Source organism: Rattus norvegicus, chromosome 10 (genome assembly GCF_021556685.1).
Source record: "Rattus norvegicus strain SHRSP/BbbUtx chromosome 10, alternate assembly SHRSP_T2T, whole genome shotgun sequence".
Lineage (NCBI taxonomy): Eukaryota > Metazoa > Chordata > Mammalia > Rodentia > Muridae > Rattus > Rattus norvegicus.
In genome coordinates, this window is record NC_141543.1 from 88,441,789 (window position 1) to 88,457,631 (window position 15,843).

A 15,843-nucleotide genomic window follows, 5' to 3' on the forward strand; every position below is an offset into this window, starting at 1 on the left:
AATGGAACCCACATCCTTGCACATAACAAAGCAAGGTGCTATCCTGTTTTTAAAAGTTGACTTAGGGGCTGGGGATTTAGCTCAGTGGTAGAGCGCTTACCTAGGAAGCGCAAGGCCCTGGGTTCGGTCCCCAGCTCCGAAAAAAAGAACCAAAGTTGACTTAAGGGGCTGGAGAGATGGCTCAGTGGTTAAGAGCACTGACTGCTCTTCCTAGAGGTCCTGAGTTCAATTCCCAGCAAGCACATGGTGGCTCACAACCATCTGTAATGGGACCCGATGCCCTCTTCTGGTGTGTCTGAAGACAGGTACAGTGTACTTATAAATAAATAAATCTTAAAAAAAAAAAAAAACAAGTTGACTTAAAAAAAAAAAAACCCTTTGTTGGTATTGCATGTGTGAATATGCTTTCTGGTTCAGAAGACAACTTTACCTTTTAGGTAGAAGTTTTTCCCCCTCACCCTGCCTTGAGACAAGGATTCTGTTTTTCTGTGTAACCCTGCCTGCCCTGGAACTCATCCTGCAGATCAGGTTGGCCTTGATTCGCCTGTCTCTGCCTTCCATGTGCTGGGATTAAAGGTAACTGCCACTACACCTGGCTTTCATATACAAGTTTTAAAGAACCTGGCTTATTCATATAGACCAGCGGTCTATGGGTCCCAATAACCATCCAGGGTACTGGATGACCCTTTCAGAGTGGATGCCTAAAACCATTAGGTAGAGATATTTATAATTCACAACAGTAGCAAAAACTAGTTTATGGTTGGAGGTCACCACAATACAAGACACTGTATTAAAAGCCACATCATTAAGAAAGTTGGGAGGCTACAGAAGAATTGGTTCAAGGCATAACTGGGTCTTAGAAATCGATCAAGGGCAATCTGAATAACCTAGTAAGATCTTGCTTTATAAAAAAGGTGGGGGGCAGGTGTGACATGTCTGTGATCTCCATAGTCTTGGCACTGTGGGAAAGTACAAGGAAGATAAGGGTTCTAGGTCAGCTTCAAGTACAAAGTGAGGTGGAACATGCCCTGGGTTAAGATGAACCCCTGCTTCAAAAAATCAAAACAAACAAGTAAACAAAAACGGGGCATAGCGACACACCTGCAATCTCAGCATGCAAAGTACAAGGATCAGAAATGCAATGCCATATTTCAGTGTCAGCCTGGGCTACCTGAGACCCTGTCTCAAAACATGCACGAGGACCTGGTGTTAACCCTCACCGTTTCAGGACTAAAATTTAGGTAGATACTCAAGCCAACAAATAAACCCGAGCCCTCGGGTCTGTGGTATTGGCGCCTGTGCCTTGGGCATGCTAGGCTAATGACTCTCCCATTATGCTCCACTCCCAGGGCTTTCTGTTTTATTCTTCCTTAACCTTCCTGTCCTGCTTCGGCCTCTTTACTACCTGAGACTATTAAACCAAGCCCACACACATGTTCCTTCACCCAGGCTTTTCTCCACCCCCACATCCATGCCACTAAAGTAGTACTGGGCATGCCCAAGTTCAAATGCAGGAGTCTGGAGGCTTTTTCCAAATACACTTACCTTTAGCATAATGTCTAAGGTAGTGCCATCACCATGCTTTAAAACAGTAAGATAAACCTACAAAAGAACACCAGGAAAACAAGAAGTCGCTTGAGTAACTAGTATTTTGTTATAAACGATCTAATGCTAAGATAAAAAGTAGCTGGGCATGTTGGCAAAGGCCTGTTGTCTTACAACTGAGGGGTTTGGGGGTGGGTAAGAAAGGAAAAAGACCATAAGTTCAAAGCCTCTGTGGGATACACAATAAGACTCTATGGGGAAAACAAAACAGACGCACAAACAGACCATGGGTAATCAACCCCTAATAGCCTACTGTGAACAATCACACGGGGCTGACATGTCCTGACAATAGCTTCCACCGGTTCTCTCAGAGAAATGTACCAAGTTAGTCGCCTTGCAGCACTGATGTGCCACTTGAGAAATAAAGGAGAACCTGGCTCCAAACTACCTAAGTAGTACTTGTTAACACTCAGACGGGGTGTGAGTGTCAGGTGCTGGCTGGCCTCTGCCTCCTGAGTGCCGGGATTCAAGGCGTGCACCACCACACCCAGCTTTCCAGGGGATTATGATAACTTACAGGACTCCTTAGGTCAGCAGAAAGAATCTGCTTCCCTTCCACGTGCTCCTTAAACCGACGGCGGGCTTCTTCCAAAGTTGCCTTATGCCCTGCTTTTCCCAGTTTGCCCAGCACCAAGCCCCTCAGGAGTGCGTCTAGATGACCTGATGGAGAAGTGAGGACACAGCTTGAGAAGCCTGCTTTGATAGATGTGCAACCTGCACAGTTTGTGACTGTGTGACACTAAGTCTACTGTCTTGAACAAACAAAATCGATCACTCTGGTACTTAGGAGAATACTTGAGTTAATTTATCAATTGTAAGAGGAAAGGAATAAACATACTAGACACACAAATTTGGTGACTTGGTGTGGACTCACAGGTATCAGCTACTAAAATCTACTAATGTAATTAGTTATAAGTTAAAAGACTGCATGTTGGGGTTGGGGATTTAGCTCAGTGGTAGAGCGCTTGCCTAGGAAACGCAAGGCCCTGGGTTCGGTCCCCAGCTCGGAAAAAGAGAACCAAAAAAAAAAAAAAAAAAAAAAAAAGACTGCATGTGAAAAGGAAAGACATCATGAAGGTTTGACTCAAAATTGGTTTTTTCTGTTTGTTTTTTTCTAAAAAGAACTACTGGGCTGGAGAGATGGCTCAGCGGTTAAGAGCACTGACTGCTGCTCTTCCTGAGTTCAATTCCCAGCAACCACATGGTGGCTCACAACTATTGAGAATGGGATCCGATGCCCCCTTCTGGTGTGTCTGAAGGCAATGAATGTGTACTCACATACATAAATTAAGTAAATGTTAAAAAAAAACCCCTCTGGTTAAGAGCAGTCAATACTCTTAACCACTAAGCCATCTCTCCAGTCCCCGAGGTTTTGTTTTGTTTTAAGACCCACATAGTACTGGACTGCTCTTTGTTCAATAAACTGCAGCCTTAGATTTAAAAATGAACATTCAACGGGTTTAGGCTCCAATGATATGCACAATCCAAAGCCATCCCCAACTCAGTATTGTTGTCATTGTAATAAAAACCTCCACAAAAGGTCCAGGGATACAGCTTTGTGGTAGAACATGGCAGAAGTATTTGCACTGAAAAAATACTTATATTTGGGCAAATAGCTTAGACCAAAAAAGAGGTCAGATTCCCTGGAACTGGAATTATAGATGGATGTGAACCGAACCTTGTCTTCTACAAGAAGAGCTGTAAGGATTCTTAACTGCTAAGCCAGCTCTCTAGCTCCTGTGATTGTGTGTGTGTGTGTGTGTGTGTGCGCGCGCATGCACATAGGTACATATTTGTATGTCTGTATACGTGGAGGGCAGGCCAACCTTGGATGTTTTATTTTTTACACAGGGTCTTACTCCTTAGCCCTGGCTGTCCAGGAACTCTCACTGAAGAGCAGGCTGGCCTCAACCTCACAGAGATCCACCTCTTCTGTCTCCGAGTTCTGCAGTTAAGGATGTGTGCCAGCAATCCTGGCCACTTCACTCTTTAAGACATTATCTCCCACTGAAACAAGGCTCAGCAAGTAGGCCAAAGCTGACAGCCAGCAAGCCCTACAGGTCTACTTGTCTCATTTCCTCAGTGTTTGGTCTACAAGCACATGTCAAGACTCCAGGCTATTTTCTTGGGATTAAACACAGGTCTTCAGATATGCACTCTTAGAAACAGAGCTGAGCTGTCTCCCCAGCCCTTACTGGGACTCTGCTACTAACATATTGTAGGTCAAAGCATACAACTGTTTTGCTCTTTAATTCTCCTGTCTGTACAGCCACAGAACAAAGACATTTGCCCTGTATTCTTTCAAACTCAAAGATTTTACACATTATTATTTCCAGAGACAAGTGCAACAACCAGGGACTGGGCTGTATGTGCCCCTCCCTCTCTGCTGTCCGTCATGTATGCATGGCTCTCTCTAAAGCTAACGACCTGCAGGCTCTGGACTCGTCTTCATTACTCAGTTGCCATACCAGCAGTAACCTCCTACCTTTCCTCATAGCACACTCATTCCTAATACTACTGCATTTCTTTCCCCTTGGTAGTTAGTCCTCCAATTTTCCTTTACACTCTTGCATAAGTTTCTCCTTAAAGAACATTTCTTCTCCAATCCCACACCAAGTCTATGCCTGTGGTCAACAAAATTCCTTCTACAGAGATTTCTATCTCCAGAAATACTACTGCACAGATCCTGTTAACAAAAATTGTTATTTCTCTATTCTTTCTGCTTGTAGCAACCAACACAGCTTACCACTTTCCCTCTGCCTCACAACACAACACTTTGATATTGTGGGCCACTCTACTTTCTCCTGATGCTCCTCACAGGCCAGTCAGGTTCTGTTGTGACTCTTCACCCTCTTCTCACTGAGCCTCAAAAGCCAGGGCAGCGTTCAACTCTCTCTGACTCTGAGGGTGGCTCCTGATCCTCCCGCTTCGACCTCCTAGGGTTAGTGATGAGGTCATGCAGGCCTCTTTTCTGTTTTGTTTCTTTTTAAATTTTTTTTAAAAAAGATTTATTATATATAAGTATACTGTCACTCTCTTCAGACACACAAGAAGAGGGCATCAGATCTCATTACAGATGGTTGTGAGCCACCATGTGGTTGCTGGGATTTGAACTCAGGACCTCTGGAAGAGCAGTCAGTGCTCTCAACCACTGAGCCATCTCTCCAGTCCTCTGTTTTGTTTTGTTTTTGTTTTTTGTTTTTTTTTGTTTTTTTTTTTTGGTGAGAGAAGAGAACTGTAGGTAGACCAGCCTGGCATTGACTATTTCTGCTTCCTGATTACAGGAATATACCACCAGCATGCTTAGTTTTTTCTTCTGCAAATTTCTAACTCCTGAATTTAGATACAGTCCTCAAACACCTACTTATTCTTGGTCCTTAAAAAAGGTGGTTTCTTCCAGTTTCACAGTTATAAATCTTTTTTTTTTGGTTCTTTTTTCGGAGCTGGGGACCGAACCCAGGGCCTTGCGCTTCCTAGGTAAGCGCTCTACCACTGAGCTAAATCCCCAGCCCCCCACAGTTATAAATCTTAACTGTATGCTAGTAACTCCAACCTGTACTTACCCAGCCTGCATCTCTAGCCACTCTCAAATGCAGAAAATGACCTTGGTCTGAAAAACCCTAAACCAAACTCCTGTTTTTTGCAATCAAATTGCTTCCATAGTCAATTTTTATTTTACACTGACTGGCCTGTCACCTGGAACTCTTTGTGCCTGTCCCTCAAAAGCAGTCTTTTTTGGAGGTAAGGGGGTCAGGAGTGGTGTGTATTTGTGTGTTCTAGACATGGTTCTTGTGTACAACAGCTCTGGCTGTCCTGGAACGTGCTCTGTACACCAAACTGTCCTCAACTCAGAGATCCACTTGCCTCTGCCTTCCAAGTGCTAGGATTAAAGGTGCGAGCCACCGCCAGCCAGCCAAGTAGTGTTAATCTGATGAGTCTCTTTTACCACACTCAGTCCTCCAAAACCACAGAGAGTGCACCATTTGTATGTGCTAGCAGCAACCAACACCTCAAGTGGAACAGCCTTCCGAATGGTTTCCTTCAGTTTCATAGTCACATGAATCAAATCATGTTCTTCTGATCAAAACTTTTAAAACTAGCATTTTGTATCACAAAATGTTAGGAACTTTGCTTAAGTCCACCTCCCTGTAAGGAAGTCACTGACTTGCCATGGGCCTCTCGCCTCTTCCCCAGTCCTGACCTCACCAGCCTTCTGGTTTTCCCTTGAACGCTCTGGGCATGCTCTTGCCTTAGATTCTTGTTACTTGCTAGGTCTGGACCATGTTTACTCTGTTCTTATGTTCTCTTTCAGGCCTCCATGTGTATTCAGAGATCAGTTATTAGTGATGATTTTTTGCCAACTATTTTAGAAAACACTGGCTTAACACTCCTTATTCACACTATCTAATCTTTTTTTAAAAAAGATTTATTTATTTTATGTGAGCACACTGTTGCTGTCTTCAGACACACCAGAAGAGGGCATCAGATCCCATTACAGATGGTTGTGAGCCACCATGTGGTTGCTGGGAATTGAGCTCAGGACCTCTGGAAGGGCAGTCAGTGAGTGCTCTTAGCCACTGAGTCATCTCTCCAGCCCCTCTAATTTGTCTTGTGATACTATACACTTCCTTAATACTATTTATTTGTTATGTCTCCCATTAGAATGTAAGCTACACAGGACAATGCTTTGCTTTTCTCTACTGACAAATTTCTAAAATAGCACCTGCCTTTTACTAGTTACATAAATATTAGTTAAATCATGAAAGAAAGAAAGTGGCAAGAATTTGATGCTATTACTGTTCTTATTTTTAAAATCCCAGATTAATGTAATGGTCTGGGAGGAGCTCACTGGCAGAGTATGGCACAGACTAGGCCCCTGGTTTAAACCCAGCGCTATAATAAGAAAAAAAAAATCCTAGATAAAGATTATTCAGGAGAAACCACCTCATTTAGTAAGCAGATGGCAACAAATAAATGTACTTAAAGCCTCCAAATCACCATTCTCAACACTTAAATGACAATTTTTTAAAAGGTACATGATTAAGGGGTTGGGGATGTAGCTCAGAGGTAGAACACTTGCCTAGCAAGTGCAAGGCCCTGGGTTCGATCCCCAGCTCCGAAAAAAAAGAAAAGGAAAAAGAAAAAAAAAATGATTATAAACATAATCACTGAGAGGGAGAAAGCAATTAAAATCCTCATGTTAGAGAGCTGATCCCTGCCAAGTGTGATGACTCATGCATGCTGAGGTGGGAAAGTCACTCCAGTTCCAAGCTCCTATTTTGTGCTGGTTTAATGGTTTCACCAGCAGGTTCAGAACATTGCATTTCTGGCCAACTGAATATACTGTAAAATCTAGATACAGAGATGCTGCTAATTGTTAAACACACATGAATAGAAAGTACTAGCTTCATGTTCTTTCCCCACATAGTACATTCATCTATTACCTTCTCCAGGTTTGGGGTCCCAGCCCAGTCTCTCTCCTATAGGTGAGAAGACATCTTTGACAAACTCCTGGATTTCCTCATAGAAGTCTGTGTGGGACAAGAGAGTTGAAAGAATCCCCAGGTTACAGCTCAGGTCGCTCCACACAGTATAATTGGGCTCATTCACAAAAGCCTCCATGACTTTTAGAACCTCTACAGTGCTAATGATTCCAGCTCGAGCCTGGGACAGGAAAAAACACAAATTAGCTCAGCCTTCAAACTCAACCAGACAAAAGAAAACAGACATGTATGCTGGCAATCTCTACTGCTAACAATGTTTGTGGTTTAAGAAAATGAGGCTAAGTAAGTTCAGTTAGAATAAAAATCCTATCATGACAACATCTTTTGTTAATTTCTTTGCTATCTGTAAAAGAATCCCTTAAAAAAAAAACTTACATTGAACCTCATAATTTGGGACCAATAAAAAGTAGTTAACTTCTCGTTTCTACTCAGTTTCTAGGGCATCACTTTGATGTTTTAAATTTCTTATACTTTGACAAAAGTTGCAAAAAAAAAAGTTGGGGCTGTGGTTCTTGGCAAAGGCTCTTTCAGGACTGAATCTGCAAACTGTGTCAACTTGCACTTCTCCTCTACTCACTTCTAAAGGAACATGAATGGGAAGGCTCTGCGATTCAGAGCGCTTTCAGCACTGACTACCAAGAGATGGAAAAAGAACTTCTATTCTAGCAGCCAACTGTACAAACAGCCCGTGCTCCTGGGACAGGTCTCTCTTGGATGTGAGATCAGCAGATGGGAGGTTTGTCCATCAATACTAATCTGCATTTATTTAAAGAAGGAATCCAATCAGCAATCACAGAGGGCGGGGAGACTTCAGGTCCAATTTAAAGGAACACTAGAAAGAATGATAATTTTACCACAGGCAAAGACATCCTGAAATGACCTAACCTGCTGGAATTGTAAAGACAACAATATGAATTTTCCTGCTTTAAATTCTTCCTGGAACAACGCCAAATATGTATATAATTCGTGGCTGATATGCTATAATTTGAGTAATAACATAGTGTTAAAACATTCTGGCTTTCTCAGCAAAGTAGAAGTACTACTTAGGAATAACATAAAATCACTCTGAATTAGGGTTTAAAAAAATCAATAGGGAGGGGCTGGAAGATGGCTCAGTAGCTAAGAGCACTACTCTTCCAGAGGTCCTGAGTTCAATTCCCAGAAACCACATGGTGGCTCACAACCATCTGTAATGGGATCTGGTGCCCTCCTCTGTGTGTCTGAAGACAGTGACAGTGTATTCATATATATAAAAATAAATAAATCTTAAAAAAATAAGTAAGGAAATCTCTTCATGGTTCATATCCTTTTGTTTTAAAAGAATGGACTTTTGTCCCTATAAAGGACAGTTTAAGCACAGATAAGTTAAAACAAAACTGGATTAGTGAAATGAAATTTGCTTCAAACAAATGCTACAGGTAACAATCTCGTCATGTTAGTTAATAATGGGCCATGTGTTGATGTCCCAGATGAGCTGACATCAGGAAGGACGGCAGCCTTCCAATGTTCTTTATATTCATTTAACCCTTTAACCAACAAAGGCATCATAGGACCTAAGTGTAAGAATGCTCACCAGAGAAAAGAGGTCATTCTGTAATCCAAGCCGATCCACTGGGGGCAGAGAAAGGTCACGAATGCCTGGTAATAAACTTTCCAGCATAGCAGAGCTGTATTGGGTTCGATAAAACCCAACTGTTCCCAGGTTTAGCTGAAAAGAGCCAATACATACTATTAACGATTTCTTTCTCCTTGCTTTTTGTCAGACACGTTCTCTTTATGTAATCCTAGCTGTCCAGGAACTCAGTATGCAGAACAAACTAGCCTCAAACTCAAACAGATCTGCCTGCTTCTGACCCCTGAGTGCTGGGATTAATGGTAAGCAGGACCATGACCAGACTCCATTTTCTTTCTTTCTTTTTAATTTTTAAAAATTATTTAATGAGTGTTCTGCGATTACACACACCAGAAGAGGGAATCAGATCCCGTTACAGATGGTTTGAGTCACTATCATGGATGCTAGGAATTGAGCTCAGGACTCTGAAAGAGCAGCCAGTAGTCTTAAGCCCCTAGCCATCTCTCCAGCTCTAGAAACTCCATTTTAAAAACATATTTTTGGGGCTGGAGAGATGGCTCAGTGGTTAAGAGCACTGACTGCTCTTCCAGAGGTCCTGAGTTCAAATCCCAGCAACCACATGGTAGCTCACAACCATCTGTAATGACATCTGATGCCCTCTTCTAGTGTGTCTGAGGACAGTGACAGTGTACTTATATATAAGAAATAAATAAATCTTAAAAAAAAAAGAAAAAAGGTATTTTTGAGTGGGTACACTGGTCAGCCCGCACTACATGCTGAGTTCCAGGGCAGCTATAGCTTCATAGCGAGACCCTGCTCCCAAAAACAACAACAACAACAATGCAAAACAAATAAAACAAATTGGGGGTAGTGATGAGGTTCAAACTCATGGATCCCTACATGTTTCCCATGTAGTTTCTCACTGAACTAAGTCTTGTCTCGAAAAACAAACAAATATAGGTAAAATAAAATAAAATAAAAGTTTTCTACATAGAAGTATGGTAAAAATGAGAGGTGGAGAGTTTGCTCAGTGGTTAAGAGCACTGACTCCTCTTCCAGAGAACTTGGGTTCAAATCCCAGAATCCACTTGTCAGCTTACAATTGTCTTTACCTCCAGTTTCAAGGCATCTAACCAGGGCTGGGGATTTAGCTCAGTGGTAGAGCGCTTGCCTAGCAAACACAAGGCCCTGGGTTCGGTCCCCAGCTCCGAAAAAAAGAAAAAAAAGAGAACCCAAAAGTCAAGGCATCTAACCATGCATACATAAGACCAATGCACATAAGACAAGAATAAATAGGGCTGGAGAGATGGCTCAGCGGTTAAGAGCGCCGACTGCTCTTCCAGAGGTCCTGAGTTCAATTCCCAGCAACCACATGGTGGCTCACAACCATCTGTAAAGAGATCTGATGCCCTCTTCAGGTGTGTCTGAAGACAGCTACAGTGTACTCATATATAATAAATAAATAAATAAATAAATAAATAAATAAATAAATAAATAAATAAATAATTTAAAAAAAGACAAGAATAAATAAAAAAATTAAAACTAATTAAACAATTGTAGTCCAATTATTTTCAGTCTCCTTTTATCTTTTACTATAGGAACAATATCTTTATATACTTAATTATAATTATAATCACATCATATATAACTTTTTATAATTTATGAAAAAATTCTATATTGTTACTTAATTTTCAAGATCATAATTTCAAATGCTAATATATTTCAGAGTATATTTTAAATATTAAAATAGAAAATGGTTATTTCTTAGCAACTAAAATTTTGGGATAACCTATAATTTTAAGAAGAAATTGCGGGGCTGGGGATTTAGCTCAGTGGTAGAGCGCTTGCCTAGCAAGCGCAAGGCCCTGGGTTCGGTCCCCAGCTCCGAAAAAAAAAAAAAAAAAGAAGAAATTGCAGTAAGTATTTCTTTTACAAAGTAGAAAATAACTTACCCAGTAGTGTTTGCATATTTCAGTGACAAACAAATGTTTATAAATTTCTGCTCTCATTTGAGGGAAGTTATATAAGGGCAACACAGAACTGAGGCTAATACAGCTTTAGAACGGTAGGGCGGCTTGGGTGGTTTTTAAGACAGTCTCTCTGTGTACTCTGGCTACCCTTGAACTCACACTGTAGACCAAGATGCCTTTAGACTCGCAGAGATCCACCAGAGCCTGGCTGTTTATGATGGAAGGCAACTGTAGCTGCAAGACTTCAGAGGTCATCGTCCCCAGGACACTGTTTACTCTTTCCTTTGTTTCCTTTGTCTGAAACAGCCTCACCAGCACATACTAGCCTCAAACTTTAATAAAATCCTGCCTCTACAGGTGTACATGACCAAACTCAGTCAACTTCTATTTTCCATTCTTTCCTTCTATCTGCTTAGAAATGTTTTTCCTTTGAAAATACTAGTCTAAATTAAAAATATACAATTCAGAGTCAGTCACAAAGACATAGGAATAAGAGAAATAAATCATTTCAAATAAAGTAAAAATAGCTATGCCATTCTAGACTCACCTTTACCCATTGGTCTGGTTTGACATTTTTCAAAACCACACTCATCTCTGGCTTATCCATTAGTATTTTCAGTTTAGCCTGGTTGGGATCTTCACTAGTTGAAATCGTGATAGGAACCATCCACTGAGGACAGTCTTCACCTAAGCAGGAAGAGAACAAACCGAAAACTTGGAAGACAAGGTTACACTCAAAGAAGCATGTGGTAAGGTAAACAAAGGACTGCCAGGTTGTAACCAAGATACACTCTCAACATTAAACTCTGCCTTTAGGTGACCTCAACACTATTAGTGCAAGGGACAAGATAAGATACTATCAAAATCACGCTCATCTAAATCACGCTCATCTAAAAGAGAATATTTTCCCCCTTTGCAAAGCAATAAAGACAGCAGTGACTCTACGGTTAATTTGAGGAGTCGATGTTCTAAGATGCTTGCATTAAAAGGCTCCCCCTCCAATCAAAACCAATCCCAGGACCCATTTATTTCAGCACGGAGGAGTCACATCTAAAAGCCAAAGCCATTGAAAGGTAGAGCCAGTGTCGTAGACATCAAACAGCAAGGCAGACTTTGTCTTAGTATATTAACAGAACTATTTAAAGACGGCACAGAATCAACACTAAATAAACCTGAATCTGGTCAGTATTAGTATGGATTCTAAATATGAGGGAGAAAATAGCAGTTGTGGCACCTCAGGATTTAATTGGACAGTAAAGCCCTAAACTGACTTATTAGACTTATTTAAGTATTTTTCTCATTAGGCAAGGAACGCTGGGGATCAAATCCATGGCTTCCACTGGGAAGAGTAGTTCAATGTGGAAACAGTGAAGGACAGAAGGCCTCTTCATTGATATCTGAACACAGCATGACAGGGCAGTGGTGACAGAGAGGTAGGTGGATATATCCCTTCCTTACTGAAACTACTATTCTAAAAAGAAAGGAACCTTAGTGTCTTCAATTAAAATTAAATTGCCTGCTTAAAACTTCATAGGGCTTGATGACAAGCAGAGCTGCCTTTGAGAAGGCAGAAGTAGTTGGGAGGACAAACTGAGGGACTTCCACTTATTTGAACTCCCATTCTTCTAAACGTATTACATAGGTGACTGGGAGCAGCTTTCCCCCTTTTGTCTTCCTTTCTTTTTTTGTGGTAGTGGTGGTAGAGTGACTGAGACAAGGTCTCTAGACGCAGCCCTGGTTGTCCTGAAACTCACTCTGTAAACCAGGCTGGCCTCAAAAAAATCACAGAGACCTTCCTGCCTCTGCCACCCAAGGCCTGTGACTAAAGCTGTGCGTCACCACACCAACCTGACGGGGCAATTTAACCCCAGTCTCAGCTTTTCTTATGTGTAGAAGAGAAGCATTAGTGTACACTGAGAAAATAAAGTGAGAATCAACTACAGTGCCTAGGACATTAGTAGTAAAGACAATCATCACTAATTAATACTTATTAAGCTCAATCACTTTAAAAAAAAAACAAAAGCAAAAACTAACACAGTCCTCAGAGCACCAGTTTTCAACCTTTGGGTGTTGAATGACCTTTCATAGGTGTCACACATCAGATAGCCTGCATATCACATATTGACATTATGATTCATAATAGTAAGAAAATTAGTTATGAGGTAATAACAAAAATAAATTGGGGGTTACCACCACAAGAAGAACTGTATTAAAGGGTTGCAGCATTAGGAAAGTTGAGAGCCACTGCCTTACATTTCTTAGGTTATTCCAATCCTTTTTTTATTCTCTTTCAATAAGAGAGCTATGCATTTTATTATTGTTGTTTTTCAAGACAGGGTTTCTTTGTGTAGTCCTAAATGTCCTGGAACTCCCTGGCAAAACCAGGCTGCCATTAAACTCAGAGAACTGCCTGCCTGACTCCCAAATGCTGGGAATAAAGGTGTATGACACCCCAGCCTGGTGAGAGACACACGACTTTAAAGATTAGGCCTAGAGTGATGGCTCAGCAGTTAAAAACACTGACTACAGGGTTGGGGATTTAGCTCAGTGGTAGAGCGCTTGCCTAGGAAGCGCAAGGCCCTGGGTTCGGTCCCCAGCTCCGAAAAAAAAAAAAAAAAAAAAAAAAAAAAAAAAAAAAAAACCAAAAAAACACTGACTGCTCTTTCAAAGGACCAGTGTTCAACTCCTAGCGCCTACATTTTGGCTAACAATTGCCTATAACTACTGTTCTAGGGGATGTAATGTCCTCTTCTAGCCTCCTCAGGTACCTGCACATAGTTGGTACACGTACAGACAGGCAGGCACACACACATATATAAAATAAATAAAACTAGATCCAAAGTATACTTAGACAAATAATAAATAACATGTTTACTCTTATTTTGAAAACTACTTATAAGGAACCCAAATTTACTGATCAGTTCCCTCTTAGAGCATATTTGCTCACCGACATAAGGTCCGCTGGCACAGAACTTCTTTTGAGACAGCTTCAGCACTCTGTCATCTTCTACCTAAAGAAGCAAAGCATAGGCTGTAACAGTGGTTGATTTTGGGTGGAAGTGTTTCTGTGACAATACAGGCAGAGAAGCATTAACTTCTGCAATGAGATGAGCGTACGAAGGAAGAGGAAGGAAAGGCACTCTTGAGGAGGGGCCATGAGCCGAGCCCCTAGCTAACAAGGAGCTGCTTTCAATTTTCTCCAGAGATGTGGCCCCTGCCATGTTGTTCATCTTCCAGTGATGGCCCTAGAGCCATGTACATGCAATGAAGTTTTAAAATTTATTTTTTATTTTTTTTATTTTTTTTTTGGAGCTGGGGACCGAACCCAGGGCCTTGAGCTTGCTAGGCAAGCACTCTACCACTGAGCTAAATCCCCAACCCCAAAATTTACTTTTAAATGTCTTAAAAAGAAAAAATGTAAAGGTAGGGGCGACTGCAAATCTAGAAAATCAAAAGCAATAGCTTATGTGTTTAAAGATACTCTGAGTAAGATGACAACTCAGCCGCCACGCAGTCCTCCCGCCATGCAAGCTCTAGGACCTGAGACCAATCCCTCACCTGTGTAAAACTGCTGTGTGACAATGAACACTGCAAGCCAGAGACATGGGATCCCTGGAGCCCGCTGTCCAGCCAACCTAGCGACTAACAGATCCCAGGAAAGGCCCTGTCAAACCCAAGGTGGAGTGCCCACCGACCTCTTTCTTTCACACACACACACACACACACACACACACACACACACACACACACACACACACCTCCACTGTGCCCTCACCCACCACCACCACAAATAGGTAAAAAGCCTTCCACAAATAGGTAGTCACTTGCCTCACTGCCCATCAATAAATGCATTCTGGGATGTTTCAAAGATCACACACTCTCACAGATCTGAACTTCCTTAAATCAAATGTAAAACTAAGTAAATAATGACTAGTAAGTAAAATAAGTACAAGAAACAGAATTGAAGTCCAAGCATAGGGGCACAAGCTTTTGACCTCATCCCTGGGGGAAAAGGCAGGCAGAGCTCTAGAAGGTCTAGGCTAAACAGGGAGACCCAGTTTCCAAAAAAACAAAACAAACAAGCAAGCAAACAAATAAGAAAGAAAAGGTACCAGGTTCAATATACAGCATCACTAAATAAATAAATGAATGAATAAAAGCTAAAAATAAAAATATCCAAGCTGAAGTCATGACTCAGCAGTTAAAACCGCTGGCTGTCCTTCGTTCCAGAGGACCTGGGTTTAATTCCCCAGTGTTCACACACCATCCAGCAACTCCAGTTCCAAGGGATCAATCCCCTCTTCTGGCCTTCCTGGTTACCAGGCACACACATGGTGCAGGGACATGCATTTAGGCAAACATCCATCCATATGAAATAATCATTTTTATGAGTTATGGATACAATGCATTTTAGAATGTAAGAGATCCTGGCCAGCTAGCACAACACAGTGATAATCGGCCTCTGAAAGAAGAAAAGTCTTTCTACATACACGCCCACTGGCTACTCTGAAATTCTCTATGTAGTGCAGGCTGGCCTCAAATTCTGAAGAACTCTTTTCTGCCTCTGCTTCCCAAGTCCTAAGTTCAATGGTGTGCACCACTACACCAGCAGCCTGCTAAGTTTAAAAGGGTGCTGAGCCTTAAAAAAAGAAAAGTAGTAACTAGTAGTCTGTATTAAGCATAATAGTTTTGAGAAATGAAATCCTCAGAGAAAAATCTATCATTCTTGTGTGCTAATACTCTCTTTGTTCTTCAAACTGTCTGGCTAGGTAGTCAAGGTGGCCTCAAACTCATGACTGCTCGTCTCCATCTAAATACAAAGATTACATGTCTGACACAGCACACCCGGCCATGCAAGGACTCTAACAGGTTTACCTGTTCAGCTTCCACATAAATGAGAGGGAACCCCATTTGTTTGGTCCAGGTGTTCATCACAGCGGCTATGGGTTTGCCACTGGCACTTTCCAAACTTTCCCAAAGATCCTCTAGAAGGTAAAGGAAAACAGTAACCAGAAATGTTTATTTCCTGTGTCAAATATTCACATACCTTTTAACATTGCATGGCTTACCAACTGTCAGGTCCATCACACAGAGACTCAAACAAAAGCTCTACTCGTAATGCTACAACAAAGTAAATTGTACTAAAAAGACTGTTTCTGGGGACTCAGTCAAATACTCGTCATACTAGCAC

At 41.5% G+C, this 15,843-nt stretch overlaps 1 protein-coding gene across 3 annotated transcripts in view; it reads right to left on the reverse strand.

Moving 5' to 3' along the window:
- Nucleotides 1-15,843, reverse strand: part of Npepps (aminopeptidase puromycin sensitive) — an 82,382-nt gene that overhangs the window by 10,785 nt on the left and 55,754 nt on the right. For all 3 annotated transcript variants that reach the window (XM_087573806.1, NM_080395.1, XM_087573807.1), the window contains 7 exons: nucleotides 15,528-15,637; nucleotides 13,600-13,663; nucleotides 11,200-11,339; nucleotides 8,683-8,817; nucleotides 7,050-7,269; nucleotides 2,123-2,265; nucleotides 1,546-1,602 (listed from right to left, as the gene is read on the reverse strand). In XM_087573806.1, the coding sequence (XP_087429932.1) occupies nucleotides 1,546-1,602; nucleotides 2,123-2,265; nucleotides 7,050-7,269; nucleotides 8,683-8,817; nucleotides 11,200-11,339; nucleotides 13,600-13,663; nucleotides 15,528-15,637 (869 nt within the window). The remainder of the gene's footprint in view (nucleotides 1-1,545; nucleotides 1,603-2,122; nucleotides 2,266-7,049; nucleotides 7,270-8,682; nucleotides 8,818-11,199; nucleotides 11,340-13,599; nucleotides 13,664-15,527; nucleotides 15,638-15,843) is intronic.